Genomic DNA, 18,157 nt, shown 5'->3' with positions numbered 1-18,157 from the left:
ATCAATTTTATTATCAATCTTACATGATGTGGAACTTGTTGTTTTGCGGCAGCAGTACATTGCAAAGACACAAAATTACTATAAATTACAAAATAAATAGTGCCAAAACAAGGAATAATAAGGTAGTGTTGATGGACTATCCAGAAATCTGATGGCAGAGGGGAAGAAACTGTTTCTGAATCATTGAGTGTGGGGTCTTCAGATTCCTGTCCCAGCTCCCTGATGGTAGTAATGAAAAGAGAGCATGTCTCCCGACGGTAACGGTGGGATAGTTTCCTTCACTGATTGATCTTCTGTATGGTGTTGTTGGCAACTCTAAAGAAATGACCAGAATATATAGTCCCACCTGCACATTGTACCCTGGACTGTGGTACTTTGAAACTAGATTGCATAATTTGATTCCAACTGTTCTAACTAACCGAAAAATTACGCTTTCAATTACCATGTTATAAATAGTGGAGAGGAAGAGAAACACACAGTAAATATTGGGGTGAGGCAGGAAACAAATTGCAAAGTTGAATAAAATACATTGTAACTGGAGAAAATTATTTTCCCTCCATCCATATATCAATGTAAAGTAAACCTAGCTGCTGTCACACAGATTTTCCCAATATCTTGTTTAAAAATTCCTCAAGATGTGACTATATTCAGATTGCTGTGGAGGTAATGTCATTTGGTATACAGGTGGTGGAGACTAAGCCCCGGGAGAAAATTCAGCAGCAGTACACGCAAGCCCACTGTTTAAAGGATTGAAATGATTATATCTACTGTAGATGAAGGATTACAATTTGCACCATGTTCTGATACCATTACTTCATTTCTCAAAAGGGGATCATCTTATTCTTTGATGAAATCATGTGATAATATGGAGATAAACTTTCCTTTACTGCTTTACATTTAAAAATGTCTTCACTAGGACTGAAATTTGGCAGATAATATTGCAGTAATTTTTAAAATTTGTACATTTTTTTGTGGAGAGAAAGATAGATAACATTGAAAGTCAATGATTTTCAGTAGACCCAGAGAAGTTAAAGCAGCTGTATTTGCACAGGGTTTCGGATATCACATGGTGAACCTGATTGCTTAAGGAGGCTCTGGCAGTATCTGCTGGCTAATTTTATCCACATTGCAAGAAAACTAATACAAAGGATGTCACAAGGGAAGTTTTGATATTTTTGTCAAAGTTAAAACAGAAAAAAAGTTAAAGCATATTTTGTCATAAATGGAGAAGGTTGACAGGTTCTAAAGTCAAATGTAGCATACTAGGAAAAAACAGGAACCTCAAACACAGTTTAAAGATTTTCCTACTCAGTGAACACAGCTGAAAAAGTTAACTACTGAAGTGAAAAATTTACTTTCATATTGGAAGGGATCACAGAATACACAACAGAAACTAAGGGTGTGTTAGAAATCACTGGAAGCCATATTTTGAATCCTTCAAGTGAAACACATTGATTGTGGGTCTGTCCATTTCATTCTGTTAATTAAGGCTGGCCATTATTAATTGTATTCCTAACCTGCATTTAAGACCTTTGGGAGCACTATTCAGAAAAGGCAGCAATTGATGGAATCACTGCCTTTCAGGAAATGCATATGTTACTACCATTTTGTAGTTACATTTTACCCCCATTTCTTAAACAAGAGACTTACTGTTGAATGTATTAGGAATCAAAAAATCATCTTGTGATTATCAGAACCAATTGGAACACCACCAAAGGATGATGTTTGAGGTGCCTAAACCTAAAAATTTTGAGATGGGACTTCAAAGGAGATTAATTTTGCTCTTTTTCCTTCAAGTTTTTAAAATTTGTCACAACCAGCCATGTAATTAAAAAAAAACTGACATGGAAAATGGTGTTGAAAGTATTCTGAGCCAAATTAAACAAAACACCACATTTCTACTGCCAAGATTTCCTGGTTCCACATAGTGGAAAGAAAAGGCTGAACTTAGGTTCAGAGTTGAGTGGTCCAGTCATCTGCTCTTCACTAATTAGATTTATGCTGGGACTAAGAGAACACACTTCGAATGATTTTAAAAAAATGTATAACATCAATTAAGGGTTAGGACAGTGACATTTTTCACTACAGCAGGAAGAATATTTCCTTGGAGGGGTGGCATCAGAAACCACGAGTCTTCAGAAGGTATTTATTAAACAGATTACTCATTTAGCTTGGTACCAAGAACCTTGGTGCAAATGACCAAACATTGATTTGTTCAATGTTTGCACGAACTATTTAATAATATGTGCAGTATTTAAATTATTAAAGTTGTTCAATAATAATAAATTATTTATAGAGAACTTTTCATACAGACAATGTAGTTCAAAGTGCTTTACAATGGAATAAGATGCAAACATGAAAATAAAAGACAAAGATGTTAGTTAAGAGCAAAGGTTAAATAAACAGGTTTTGGGCTGGCGTTTAAAAGTATCAACTGAGTCTGAATTCCTTATAGTTTTAGGTATTGAATTTCGACGTTTTGGTGCATAGTCCATAATTGAACAAAAGAATAACTACACTCATTCTATTTCTGGTGTTCCCACAACTGATGGATTCACTTTAAGGACTCTATATCGTTACTTCATGCTTTTGTTATTTATTGCTATTTATTTATATTTGTGTTTGCACCGTTCGTTGTTCATTGATCCTATTTACAGTTACTGTTCTGTAGATTAGCTAATTGTGTCTGCAAGAAAAATAATCTCAGGGTTGTATGTGGTGACATGCATGTACTCTGATAATAAATTTTACTTTGAACTTTATTTCAACAAATAGATAAATCTAGTCTATTTGATACAAAGACATGAGTTAGTTTTTCACCATCATTATGTGACAGACACAGACGTACCTTTACAATATTTCCTAAGTTGCTGCTCAGGTCACATTCATTATGTGGGATTTAAATTTCAGATCTGAATCCAGGAAAACACCCAGGCTTATTCCTTCTGATTGTACAAGGGGAGCCAAGTTCCCAAGTTTATCAATAAGTTTATCTCTTTTGGCTTTGGGACCAACCAAAAGTATTCCCCCATTTTAATTTTACTTCCCATTCTGATATGTCTATTCATGGCCTCCTCTACTGCTACGGTGAGGCCACACTCAGGTTGGAGGAGCAACACCTTATATTCTGTCTGGGTAGCCTCCAACCTGATGGCATGAACATCGATTTCTCGAACTTCACTTCATCTCTTTACCTGCCCATCACCTCCCTCTAATGCTTCTCCCCCTTCTCTTTCTTCCATAGCCTTCTGTTCTCTCCTATCAGATTTCCCCTTCTCCAGCCCTGTATCTCTCTCAATAAACAACTTCCCAAGATCTTTACTTCACCTCTCTCACCCTCCAGGTTTCACCTAGCACCAACTACCCTGTATTTCTTCCTCCCTTCCTACCACCTACTTGCTTTGATTTCTCATCTTTTTTTCTCTAGTTCTAATGAAGGGTCTCAGCCCGAAACATTGACTGTTTACTCTTTTCCATTGATGCTGTCTGGCCTGCTGAGTTCCTCCAGCATTTTGTGAGTGCTTTATTTTAGTTTTATCTTCATTTGGTTTTAGGAAATTATTGCTCATCTGGTTGTTTTTTTGCAGCCAGACCATAAGTCGGAGAAGATGGGGTGTTATCATCATCAGATTTAAACATGATAAACAATTGTGTGTCATCTGCCTAACTCTGGAAATCAAAGTCTATGCTCTCTAATGATGTCTTCTGAAGGGACAATGTATAAGGAAGAGAGTAGGAGCCAAGACAGCTTCCCTGAGCAACACCAAAAGACACATCAAATCTCTTAGAAAATTGGTCTCCAGACAGACAAATGAAAAAAACTAATTAAGGGCACAGCCAGAGAGGCCAACCCAGTTCTCAAGACAATCTGGAATGTTGTGGTCAATTGTGTCAAAGGCAGCACTTAGATCTAGGAGAATTAGAATCGAGACTCTACTGGCATCTGCACTGAGCTTAAGGCTGCTGACAATTTTGGTAACGGCGCGCACTGCTTGCTCTAAAACCTGACTGAAATTTTCTAGGAAATGTTGTTCTCATTCAGAAAGTCGGTTGAAAATGACTTTCTTAAGAATCTTGCCCAGGAAGGGAAGACTCCATATAGGCCTGTACCTCACTATCAAGGTTTGGATTTCAGGTTCACAATTGATTAGAACAATTCACTGGTTCACAAAACAAAACAAAGACAACTGCAACAATTGGTGGTGTATTTAAAAAGAGGCAGAGGCATACACTCCAAAAAGCTTACAAGTTCATTATTGCCATTAAGAGCAAGAAATATCTTTAAGAATAGTCACATTAAAAAACAGAATTTAAGTTTCTCTTTTTTTTGGACAGTGATCAAAGCACATTTTAAAGCAATTATACCTGTATATTTCACTCTAAATCCAACTTTACATTTATTTTGTCATTATTAATATATTAATTCATGAGTATATTATAATAAAGAGAATTTGATGTCACAATGCCCTTTTCAACGAGTGATCATTAGAATGAGTTAAGCAACAATATTTAGCTCTGCTGAAACTGGAACGATGGAAGGCAATTGAGCACAGAGTATTTCATCATCAGCAATGACTTTAGTAAGAATCTATACATGCTCTAAAGGATATTTAAGAGTGATGGAAATGATCAAATGTGAATATGCCAACAGTTCTGATGGACAAGGTTATAGAAATAAAAGTGCATTAAAATATCCTTGGGACGTAATGAACAAACTGCATTCAGATTCAGGTAACAGAATTTACAGCAAGTACCTGCAACATCCCAACAAGATCATGCTGGTATTTGGGTACAAACCAATTTTCCTCATAGTTTGCTACATCACACTCATCCTTCTGTTCCTGTCCTATACACATCTTTCACTACTTCCCCAAGCATTTATTGAAGTTTCTTTTCATGGGTTTTCCAAGCTGTAGCTTCCAGTGTTCTGCTGCATTACAGAATTGGTTTTACATTCATTTATTTCATACCCACTGTGATTTTTTTCCATCACACTTTGGGGAATGCAGAATATACATGAGGTTTAACACGGATACCCTTACAGGGCAGCTGCCTACATTCCAGAAGACAGTCAAGGTAAAAGGACCACCAACATGCCTAAAAAGCTGTAAATGTTTTGGAGGACTACATAAAGGACTTTGACTTACAGTTGATGAACAAAACATTTTTAGAATACAATTTCCTTACAAAATTCCCAGTTCTATATTTAACTTCTCAATAAACAAACTGAAGAACAAATTTTGTTTGGGAAATATCTTGTGCACATTGTAACATGCCAGAGATAAGGAATAGAATAATATTCTCAAGTACTCCAGGTCAGATTTTGCAGATGAAAGGTAAAAGCCTTTGTGTTAAACAAGGTGCCACCTTTTTAATTCCACAACTGTTCTCTACAGTACACTGGCATGATTTCTAATCCATTTCTTAAGCAAGATATACTAATGGCTTCTCTAAGTGAGAACGTTATTTTATATTAAGGACAGTTGTCTGTTGTGCTTCCTACTAGAAAAGGGCATATTTTAACATTATGTAATTGAATTTTCGCAGGACTCCTGCAGCCAGCACAAAAAAGTGGAAAATCAGAGTCATCTTTGAATCCATGTTTAAGGACAACAGCACAATATGTTAACCCATTAAACTATTAACCTTGGTGACTTTCTAGGCATAGTACATTTAATTACAATACTTAAAGTTCAGAAACTGAATACAAGATAAATTATAATATTGTGTGTTAGTTGCACAAGGCCAAGGCTGAATTGTTACCCTACTGATTCTGTACTAGGAGACCAAAATGGATTGCCAGCTTGTGGAATTCATAATTCTTGTGAATTCTATAAAACATGGATGAAGTTATTAGTAGTTATGCTTTAAAGTAAAACAATTCTAGCTAAATGTCTCCTGGTACCTGTCACATAATAACAAAAATCTCCTACTACCTTATCTATTTTATTAGATTAAAAAGTGTCAGAAGATGGAAAAAATCAATGGATTTAACAAAATGAAATATCTATAATTTGGAATATTGGAATGATCTTCATTGAAGAAAAAGTATAAAGCAAATTGGAGAAATAATACTTGAAATATTCAACAGATCAAGCAGCATCTACGGAGACGGAGGAACAAAGCTAGAACTTCAGGTTGATGACATTTCAGTAGTATTCTCCAGGCCACCATGTTGGATTGCTAGATCTGTTTCTTTCACCACGGAGATGTCTGAATGGCTGATTATTTCATTGTTTCAGATTTCTAACAACTACTGTATTTTGCTTTTTGATAGTTCGGAGAAATATCTGTGAACATTCAACCATGAATAATTTCCAATATAAAGAACAATAGAACATTAGAGAAGGCTTATTTTTGTAAACTAACGTAGCTGCTAAATAATAAGTTTAATCCAGTGTCACTGCTATTCCTTGTAAAACTACAGCAACAATGACTCCTAGCAATGAATACCTACCCACATGCATCATGTAGCTAGAAAGTTTCACCAAGTAAACCGTGTCACATTTCCCTTTACCACACACTTTAATCAACACCAAAGGTAATGGCTTAAAATTTTCATTCATAAGATGAAAGTTTACAAGAATTGCACTTAATTATAAATTGTATGTGCGAGCACAATACAAAGCAGCTATGTTGCTTTGCACTATGTCGAGTCAGAGCACTAGTTAACAAAAAACAAAAGTCCCATGAAAATCGAAAAACATTTTTATAGTGTCTTAAAATTTTGGTTTAAACCAATCCACGTTACCTGGCAAGGACACTATCTACCTTGCTGATTAGCATCTGTTGTTTTCACATCACTAGGAGAGAGTTCTAGAACTGGGTTTACAAAACCAGCATATTCAGAATTCCCATTATCATCCACCTCAGCACTGACAAAATCATTCTCCCATTCTAGTCCGGTTGAATCATCTGATGCAGACAAGGGATTGCTTCCAGGTCTATGAGTGCTGTGCCTCATGGCTGCTTGGAGAATATCTTCCTCTGTTCGAGAACGTTCTCTCATTGGAATCATTCTGTTAATTCCTTGAATCATTTACAAAAGGACACATACATTAGGTTTAACATATGGAGTAGTATAATACGACAATTAAGAACCAGTTTTGCTGTACAACAGTACATTGAGAATAATTTTCTACCATTTGTACAAATGGAAAAACTCAGTTTTAATATTTTATAAAATTAAAAAACCATCATCTATACACCACATAATCTGAAGCATCTAACATTAGCAGAGTAATAAAGACATTTAGAGAGTATAATCAAACAAGTGTATTTGGAGAAAGAAATAAAATATTAGGTTAGGTGATCAAACGCTTCGTCAAAGTTTAAAGAATAAGATAGGTTGGAGGGAAATGAGGAGATAATCCCCATTTATAGCTTCAGCATCTTTGGATGTGACTGCCAAAAAAGATGGGCTAAAGTAACCAGTGGTGCAGTGCAGACCAATATTAGAGCAAGGTAGTTGCTTAAAGGATTGCACGAGGGAGGAGCAAGGCCATGGGAGGATTTATTGGGTTGGAATTCTACATGGGCCAGATCAAACCTGTCCTCACATCCATCCTGCACATTTTAATTACTGAGGCCTTCAGGGTTAATGGACGTGGTTTGAATTCCCATTCTCCATTCCCTAATCCCAGTGGATCAACTTTATGATGACTAACATATCATTGAAGAGCTAAGAACATGAGCAGTAGGTTCTTTGAATGGATCAGCAGAACACTCCTTTCCTTCTTTTACTACCAGTCCTACTTTCTTTTACTACCAATTTCCATAAACCAGCAAATAAGACAATTAGGCAGGAGCTGGAGAGGGTCACAGAGTTACTCTAGCCTACCCTACCATTCAATAAGATCCTGATTCGTCTGTCCCATCTCATCTCCATGCCAGCTCCCTGGAGCCCTCAATTCACCAAACCTTCAAATATTTATCCATGTCCTCTTTATGACTGAGGAAAGCATGGGGGTGCAAATTCCTGGGTTTCACAACCCTCCGTGAGAAGAATTTTCTACTCAGTTCAGTTTTAATTTTGCAAGCATCTTCCACTTGTAATCTACCACCATCTGAAACTGTTTAGCGGCAATAAAATTTAACAATGCATGGTGTGGGCACAGTATAAATCAAGAACCTTGTCATCCAAAAGAGAATGGGTATGCACCCATTCTACAGGCAACACTTCCCTGTAATTAAGCTTTAACCTCAACTGGCAGTGGCATCTTCTATCCTGTTGCCTGGAGTTTATTTTACTTTTGGGTGGTACTGTGGCAAACAAAAAAACTTTTTATTTTAAAAAAGAAAGGTTAAAAAGAAATACCAAGCACTACAAAATGTTTTTAATTGTTTAAGATACTCCCAGACATTTAGTACCAGTAACTGCTTTGTTGGCAGGTAGCTTGGGGGCAATGTGGTGCCAGCTGCCATAGCCATTCTATGATTGTCTGTATTGAGGCTTTCCCTGTGCTGCAGCCTGTAGCATTATGTTGCTGGCATCAGTTTCCCAGTATGATCAAAGCTACTTGTGGAGAGAAAATACAAAACTGCCTGGCTCAGGGTAAACAGGCAGCAATTTCAGGCTGACAGAAGGTTTATCCTATTATTTAGCCCTTATGACAAAACTAAAAGAACAAAAATGATAAAATGAGAGGGTAGGCTCCTATCATGAATTAAACATAGAAACATAGAAAATAGGTGCAGGAGTAGGCCATTCGGCCCTTCGAGCCTGCACCGCCATTTATTATGATCATGGCTGATCATCCAACTCAGAACCCCGCCCCAGCCTTCCCTCCATACCCCCTGACCCCCGTAGCCACAAGGGCCATATCTAACTCCCTCTCAAATATAGCCAATGAACTGGCCTCAACTGTTTCCTGTGGCAGAGAATTCCACAGATTCACCACTCTCTGTGTGAAGAAGTTTTTCCTAATCTCGGTCCTAAAAGGCTTCCCCTCTATCCTCAAACTGTGGCCCCTCGTTTTGGACTTCCCCAACATCGGGAACAATCTTCCTGCATCTAGCCTGTCCAATCTCTTTAGGATCTTATACGTTTCAATCAGATCCCCCCTCAATCTTCTAAATTCCAACCAGTACAAGCCCAGTTCATCCAGTCTTTCTTCATATGAAAGTCCTGCCATCCCAGGAATCAATCTGGTGAACCTTCTTTGTACTCCCTCTATGGCAAGGATGTCTTTCCTCAGATTAGGGGACCAAAACTGCACACAATACTCCAGGTGTGGTCTCACCAAGGCCTTGTACAACTGCAGTAGTACCTCCCTGTTCCTGTACTCGAATCCTCTCGCTATAAATGCCAGCATACCATTCGCCTTTTTCACCGCCTGCTGTACCTGCATGCCCACTTTCAATGACTGGTGTATAATGACACCCAGGTCTCGTTGCACCTCCCCTTTTCTCAATCGGCCACCATTCAGGTAATAATCTGTTTTCCTATTTTTGCCACCAAAGTGGATAACTTCACATTTATCCACATTAAATTGCATCTGCCATGAATTTGCCCACTCACCCAACCTATCCAAGTCACCCTGCATCCTCTTAGCATCCTCCTCACAGCTAACACTGCCACCCAGCTTCGTGTCATCCGCAAACTTGGAGATGCTGCATTTAATTCCCTCATCCAAGTCATTAATATGTATTGTAAACAACTGGGGTCACAGCACTGAGCGTTGCGGTACCCCACTAATCACCGCCTGCCATTCTGAAAAGGTCCCGTTTATTCCCACTCTTTGCTTCCTGTCTGCTAACCAATTCTCCACCCACACCAATACCTTACCCCCAATACCGTGTGCTTTAAGTTTGCACACTAATCTCCTGTGTGGGACCTTGTCAAAAGCCTTTTGAAAATCCAAATATACCACATCCACTGGTTCTCCCCTATCCACTCTACTGGTTACATCCTCAAAAAATTCTATGAGATTCGTCAGACATGATTTTCCTTTCACAATTGTCACATTAATTCTATGAGATTCATCAGACATGATTTTCCTTTCACAATTGTCACATTAACAGCCAGAATTGGTATTATAATCGGTAAAAAAAAAATGTGAGGGTGTAGTGATAGAATTAACTTCACTTTTGTTAATTTCCAATTATTTTGGGGGAAAAAGCATTGCAAGGTCCATGGCATTTTAAGAATTGTTTCTTATTCTGAAACTAACTTGTAAAGCATTCTAACCAGGTCAGTGCACAAGGCAGCAATTATTACGTGGAACAGCAATAGCTTTTATTTCCCTTCCTTTATAATGACGTGCCTGCATAGAACACTAATTTAATGTAATTTTGTATAATGATGCAGACATTTTTATTATTTAGAAATAGAAGTACATGGTTAATTTGTTCTTTGATATAATTGGCAGTGTTTTCTCTCAAATTTTACAGCACAGATTTGATCAACGTGAAGATTTATGATCAACAAAGAACGATACTTGTGAAACTCTTCCATATGACAAATGTTTCACTCATTACATATGTACTGCTAAACTGCTTTGGCAACTGCTTTGAAGAGCAGAGTATCTATGATGGAGAGACGATAAGGTGAAATACCATCTTGTCCCAAGTTATATTGTAGGATTTTTGCTTATCATAACTCTGGAATCTCTTTCTGCCATGGTACTAACATGGCATTAGAAATGTTCCGGCTTGACCTGATGTATAAGCACACAGAATCTAGTGCAGCTGAATGAGATGGCAATGTAGTGAGGCAGGAACAGTGAAAGCTCTACTTCTCCTCAGGAAGTCTGAGACAATTCAGGAGAGAAGAAGAAAGAGAAGTATTTTCAATTTAAGGTCTCTCCAACAAGCTCACTATGAGGGAGAGTTGGTTAAAACCTGACACACCAGAGGATGAAGTGAAACACTAGTCCTCAGATACTGGCCACAACTATGTTTCTGGAAGTGTGGAATCACTGGCAATGCGCACTGCAGCTCAGGCAGTATGTCATTGTGATCACTCCAGAAGGGGAAAAAAAGCATTAAATTGCAACTTATTTTGCTATTGAAGGATTATGGCCTTTCATGAATGGAGTATATTAGTAGGGAGGCTTGAGCATAGTAGTAGCTGTCTTGGCAGAGTCAGGGTTGAATTCTAGGATGACATCCAGCAGGCACTCACATTGGATAGAAACTGGTAGCAGCCCAATTCCATGCAAATTCTGTTTTGGCAGGTATAAAATATTTGTGAATGTAGAACATGGATGCCTTGCTGTAACTTGGAGCGGTAGTGAATATATCACTGCACATTATCCTTTTATTGAAATTTGGAAAAAAATGTGTATTCTGCAATTGACACATTCCTTCCTCTCAAATTTCAAGTAATTTCTGGCCAGAATATGTATTGACGAGGAGTAAAAATGCATCAAGTTTTAATTTGGATAACAAGCTGCATTGTCTCCCTGCATTAGTTCCATCACAGGACTTTCACTGACAGGAAATGCACCTTAATCAGAGATTTTTTTTGCATGCACAACAATTAATCATTTTGGGTTCTCAAATCAGTGTTAATTCAGTGAAAGAAGATAAAGTTTAAAATCATAAAGATTATAAATTATCACATCGCATGGATATAAATGGGAAGGGGTGGAAACTTGTCTTCAGTCACCCATGGTGTCTGCTCAAGGTGGTAGTGGATGAGATTTCACTCCACTTTCAAGTCAGTTTCATTGAAGTAAATGGAACTGAACTTCACTCAACTGCCTGTTTCTGGAAAGTGTAGGGAATGTGTGGAGAGTGTTAAATGCTCTCCACCACCTTTTGGCACTGAGTGCCAGATTCTACTACTCCTTTGGTTAAAGGAGGTCTTGGATCTCCTTTCATCTGGCCATCAATTAATTTATAGCAATGGCATTTAGTTATTTTACCTTGTTGCTAAGTAGGTCTTCTATTCACCATCTCTCAGCCACAGTTAATACATTTCCATTAAATTTATACCCAAGACTTCTTAGTTCCAGTAAAAATAATTCTGAGCTAGACTGTCTCTCCTTATAAACAACATTTTCCGGTAACAGAAACATTGTCATAAATCTCCTGTTTTCTCCTTATTCTTATCACATACTTCCTGCAGTATGATTTTACCATGAATTCCGTTGTTTGATGTGTTCTTCCCAAATGCACTATTGCGCATATCCCTTGATTCAACTTCACTTTCTTCTTTTATGTTACTCCAATCAATCCACTGATGTCTTTCCGTAGCTCATAACTTTGTTCTTCATTATAGTTGTCAATGCCTATGTGATCTAGTCACTTATTTAGCTTCGAGATTTATAAAAAAGTGTAAAATATGATATGCTGTTCATATTTTAAAGGATGAGAACTTATGTAAGCTTAGACAAGTTTTATTACAACAAATTTTACTCAAATGTCAGATTCCCATCTTCTGCTTAGTGAACCACTTGAAGCTAAGAATAAAAGATTAACAAATCATAATAGCGTTACCTTCTTCATCCTCCCACTCGAGGTCTAGTGATGTACTGTCATCATTTGTTGATTTGGTTTTCGTTGTTAGGTCACAGCTGCTTTCAGTGTTTGGCGTTAGGAGAGTAGGCTCTGCAAAGACTCCTAGCATGAAGGCAAGAACAATTCTTAATGAATACACAAAGAATTGACTTTCAGAAATAGAGCTTCTTGGTCAACCTAAATACTATTCCACCCCTATGACACAAACATTATTCTATGTTTAAGTTTATTAAGGCAATAAACATGATGATTTTACAACCACTCTCTCCCCGAGAAAAGTGTTTTGTATTCCACAAAGCAAGCCTGTTCTCTATAAATGCTGGCTGACCTACAGAGCTTTACCAACACTCATTTGACATTTTGCCTGCTTAGTATGATGAGGTGCTCTTATAAGATGATATTAAGTAGCTTATTAATTTCCCTTAAAATTAAAGGAAAAGTTGTATTCTGATAAGAGTTTAGCTCTGTAATATAAAAAGGAAGATAGCGGATAGAGGTTTACAGGCTAAGATATGGTTTGCTGTTAGTAATCCTCAAGGGCCAGTTTTATTTCATAGTTTTTGGTGCGATTTTGCCATGTGCAACTATTTAACTATTTCCCAACACTGAAGCACCAAGTAAAAGGAAGGTATGTATGTTTAATTTTATAACACAGCTATAAATGTTTAATTTTAAATTCATACACTCTGTTGCCCCCTACGTCAATGATTTGATTTAAAGAGCAGTTCTTACACCATGCTTTGCGTCAAAATCGGGCACAATCATACGGTTGAAAACACATTTTAAGCCCAAAATGCTGCATTAATAAGATCTAAGCGGTTCTTGAACTCAACAGAAAATGTAATTTAAATCTATTCCAGTCGAATCATTCATACATCTTAACACCTATTAATATATACAACAGCATCCAAAATATTTGTGGTTGCAGTACAAATACTCCAGTATTCATTAGTACCATCAGTAAATAATTAAGACGAGATAGGTTTTCTACATCTATATCTGGCATAAAAATTCAAGCACTGAATATTGACACCATGCAATGAAGAGGGAAAGATGTCCTGGTTTGCCAGCAGAATATAGCATTCCAAGGTATCACCTTTCAGATGTTACTGAGCCTTTATGAACCTCAATGGGGGGGGGGGGAAACTATCACTCAAAGAGGAACAAGCTGTTATTCATATTTAACACTTTAATCACCATCACTAGACAAATACAGTAAATTTGCAAGAATTTTGTTGAATGTATAACAGAATCAGAGTAATACAGCATTGAAAAAGGCCCTTTGGCCCAATTGTCTATGCTAACCATGATGCCCACCAAACAGTTGGTCTATTTTTGGCCCATATCCCTCTATCCACATACGAGGGGGATTGATAAGTTCATGGCCTAAGGTAGGATGAGTCAATTTTAGAAAACCTAGCACATTTATTTTTCAATGCATTTACACACTTAGTCCAGCGGTTGTGGAGCATACGGATCCCTTCTTTGTAGGAGTCGGTGTTATACAGCTCTCGTTACATGCACGTGCAGTTCAACTCTGAGTGATAATGCAGAAAGTTTGAAGTTAATAACTCATCTCCTTCTACCTTAGGCCATGAACGTATCCATCACCCCTGCTGTGGACCACTTTCTGGAGGTCCAAGGCGCCGACTTCTATAAAGAAGGGATCCGTATGCTCCACGACCGCTGGACTAAGTGTGTAAATGTAGGAGGGGACTATGTTGAAAAATAAATGTGTTAGGTTTTCTAAAATTGACTCCTTCTACCTTAGGTCACAAACTTATCAATCACCCCTCGTACTTACCTCAATTGTTTGTAAAATGTTGTCAATCAACTACTTGTGGTAGCTCATTCCATGTATGCACCATCTTTGGTTGATGGAGTTGCCCGTCAGATTTCTTTCAAATCTTTCACCTCTCACCTTAAATTGAAGCCCTCCAGTTTTAATTCTCATTCCATGGGGGAAGAAAAACACTAGGTACATTCATTCCATCCATTCTCATGATATTAAGGTCATATCTTAATCTCCTAGTTTTCCAAGGAATAAAGTCCTACCCTGGCCATTCTCTCCATACAATACAGATCCTTAATTTGTGGCATCCTCGTAAATCTTCTTAGCACTCTTTCCAGCTTAATGATGTCTTTCCTTAAACAGGGTGACCAGAACTGTACACAATACATCGAGTGCAGTCTTACTAATATCTAGTACAACTGTGACATTGTGACATAGTGCCCTACACATATACTCAATGCCCTGATGTAGGCCAGTTTGCCAAACACTTTCTTCACTACCCTCTCTGTGATGTCACTTTCAATGAACTATGTACTTGTAACTCCCAGGTCCCTCTGCTCTGCAGCATTCCCCAGAGCCTGATGCTTCACTGTACAGTTGTACACTAGTCTGACTTTCCAAATGCAACACTTTATCCAAATTGAAAACCACTTGCAAATACACTCAGTCCTGAGATACCAAGCAAGGTCATTTGATTCCAAATTGATTATTCCAGAAAGTCTCTTTGGTGCTTTCCACTCCCTCCCCTCCCCTTTCCCTTCCCCCTTTCCCAACCACAAGTCCCCTCGCCCCACCCTCTTCCCAGTCTCAGTCCACAATAGAGACCCATATTAGAACCAGGGTTATCATCACTCTTGAAACTTGTTTTTTTTGCAGCAGCGGCACAATGCAATGCATAAATTACTACAGTACTGTGCAAATGTTTGGGGCACTCTAGCTATATAAATGTGCCTAAGACTTTTGCACAGGACTGTACCTCTAAACAGGGTTTCTCAACCCGGGTTCTGTGGAGCCCTAGGTTCAGTGAGAGGTCACTAGGAGCTCTGTGAGAGATCATGATAAAATAAACACCATTTTTTGAATTTCACATATTTAGCCCAGTTAACAATTTCAGTCTAGTATGACAGTCCGCAGTTGGACTGTGATTATTCTCAGTTTTTAAACGTGAGAGAGAAGAGGGCATTGGTAGTTGGTGAGTGCTGTATTGCACGGAGGAGAGGACGGTAGATTGATAATTGGTGAGTGCTGTATTACATGGAGGGGAAGACGGTAGGCTGATACTTGGTGAGCGATGTATTACATGGAGGGGAGAACAGTAGACTGATAATTGGTGAGCACTGTATTGCATGGTGAGGATGGTAGGCTGATAATTGGTGAGTGTTGTATTACACGGAGGGGAGGATAGTAGGCTGATGAGAGAGAGAAGTGTGTTTTCTGAGCATTGAATGGACTCGCCCAACTTGGGCTGTGAAGCCAGCCTCTCCCTCCCGAATTACCACCCCCAACTTCCCCTTATGCGCCACTGACTGACTTAGGGGAGCGAACAGTCTCTGCTGGTGGAGTAGAAAACTGGAGGGAAATTTTCATTCTAAAGACGGTCCAGTGTGGCGATTTTTGAAGAGGAGATGTGAGATGGAAGAGGAGGATTCCAGGCCTAGGCCAATGGACAATTCTAATAAGGTTAATGATGAAGAATTACAATCTTCTGAGTCATTTCACAGAAGAAGCACAACAATGGACACAAAGACAGTCCATTTTTTAAAATAAAACCAAAAAAGTTTATTTACACAACAAATGCACATGTAGCGTTCTCAGTAATATTAACTGTAATGTTAACTGTTAACTGCTAATTATAAAACGGCTTCTCTGAAGTGTTATAATGACCTGGCTTCTTTGTAAGATTAACTATGAGGTACTGTTCTCTGTAGCTGAAATGTTTGGGTTATAGTTAAAGATAACGGAGGAACTACCCAATGGAAGCTATGTTATTCTATCTGTATGTGTGGGAACCTGGGTCAGTGCACGGGCTTTTCGGGAGGAGAACCGAAGAGGAAGGACGTGCTGGACACGCTCTGGTCGACCACCATGGTTGGTCCCAGGCGGCGGGTCGAGGAGGTCGAATGGTGGAACGAAGACCTGTTAATTGAGCTCCAATGGTTGTGTACGAAGTGGTTGAACTCTGATAAGTTTGGCGCCTTTTACTTTCCTTTTATATTGTATCTCTGTTAACTACCTAGTTCCAGTAAAATATATAAAGTGTAATCTGTAAATCGTACATCGTGTGCTGTCTGATATTTGATGTGTGAGTTTGTACCAGGGTGCATTACACAGCAACTACGCAACTGTGAGACACGGTTTTGGCGGGCGGACGGGGTTTCCCCTAGACAAACACGAGCCGATAGCCCTGAGCCTTACACACAAAGTGCAAACATTAAGTATTTACAAGACAGTGAATAAATTCAAATTCAAATATGATTACCACTGTCTATGAAACAGTCAATTCCCTGGGGGGAGGTACTCCCACTGCATTTATTGTGATCACATGCTCTCTCTCCAAGGACAGCAGGCACGAACAAATGCTTAGAACAGTGGCAGGCAGTCCGCCCTGTCAGAGCACTCGAATTTCTGTCTCCTAGACCTGTGACTGGTCTTCTTGGCCAGGCCCAGGCGCAAGCCTACCTATAGATTCTCCTCGTGGCCCACCCCTCTTCCATACTGGGTGCCCGTATATAAGAAGCGCGGAGCTGAAATGCAACCAAAACCTGAGCAGCAGCCCCTTCAGATACCCAAACAGGGGCTGCAACCTCACACTCCATATAAGCAAGACAGACCGACTCCTCCCGACCACAGAATGGACAGGTGGATGGGTGTCAGTATCTGTTGTACTGTACTGCCTGTGCAACACCTTCCATCCCAGATCCCCAGTGTACAGGGAAAGGACTCCGTGCATAATGAGATTTCAGCTGGGGACCTCCTTCACTGCCAGATCGTAAAACAGACCGTCAAGGTGAGTCTGGTCAGCAGACGAAGGCAAGGAAGTGACAAGTGTGCAAGAGCAGCCCATACAAGAAACGCTTTGGAGTGTCATGGAAGGCACAGTGGGAATCCTCGCGAGACAACTCATGTTAAGTGAGACCCTCTCCCACGTGGCATCCTGAAGCCTGAATCTGACAATAAACTTCCAGCCCATCATGTGGTGGTGTAGCTAGAAACTCTCCGCTTCCCTGAGTCCCCTCGACACCCACCGTGATTGGATAGGGACCAGTCCCCCTCGCAGCTACAGTGCCATCCCCCACCAGCGCAGGAGCACCAGTCTGGGAGAGACTAGACCCATACCCTCAACAGCACTTGGCAAAAGCGAGGCAGTTCCCCAAGGTGACGTGACTAATGCTGCTGTGTCCCCGGCGGAGAAAGCGCGTTGCCAGTGCATGCAAGCTCGGAGGGTGGTCACTATACAGGTATCTCTGCAGGGTCATGAGGCGGAGAGCTGCCAGCTGGGTGCGTGCACACACCAATGACTGACCGCCCTCCGCCATCGGAACACTCAGGACTGTAGCCAAGACCCACTGCCTCCTGTTGCCCCAGAGGAAGTCTACCAGCCTCTTCTGGGTCCTGGAGACAAAAGCAGTGGGCGGGAATAAAGTAATCCACCAGTATCATATCTTTACAATGAAAGCTACTTATCAGTGGGTTTTACATGGACTGGTGATCCAAATTGTCCTATTTCATTGTGCCCAGTCTGTGGCAAACAACTTACAAGTGTAGCAATGGCTCCAGCAAAATAGAAAAAAAAGCAGTTAACTACAAATCATAGCCATATGACACACAACAGTGCTGATTATTTTAAAAGACTATTGGAATCTCAAAAAACTATTAAAACTTTTGAAAATAAAGTCACGT

General features: G+C 39.4%; 1 protein-coding gene across 2 annotated transcripts in view; it reads right to left on the bottom strand.

Annotated features, from left to right (window-relative positions):
- Positions 1-1,928: 1,928 nt before the first annotated feature.
- The window catches only part of ap1ar (adaptor related protein complex 1 associated regulatory protein), a 95,366-nt gene continuing 79,137 nt past the window's right edge, over positions 1,929-18,157 (bottom strand). Inside the window, exons 8-9 of one of the 2 annotated variants that reach the window (XM_063046366.1) lie at positions 12,445-12,567; positions 1,929-7,029 (exon numbers count right to left, since the gene is read on the bottom strand). In XM_063046366.1, coding sequence (XP_062902436.1) covers positions 6,764-7,029; positions 12,445-12,567 — 389 coding nt within the window. In that variant the 3' untranslated portion in view covers positions 1,929-6,763. The remainder of the gene's footprint in view (positions 7,030-12,444; positions 12,568-18,157) is intronic. The other variant, XM_063046365.1, reaches the window with a different exon arrangement.

Source organism: Mobula hypostoma, chromosome 4 (genome assembly GCF_963921235.1).
Source record: "Mobula hypostoma chromosome 4, sMobHyp1.1, whole genome shotgun sequence".
In the NCBI taxonomy this organism is placed as follows: Eukaryota; Metazoa; Chordata; class Chondrichthyes; order Myliobatiformes; family Myliobatidae; genus Mobula; species Mobula hypostoma.
Note: the sequence above shows the minus strand (reverse complement) of the source record. Positions and strands in the feature narration are given on the sequence as shown.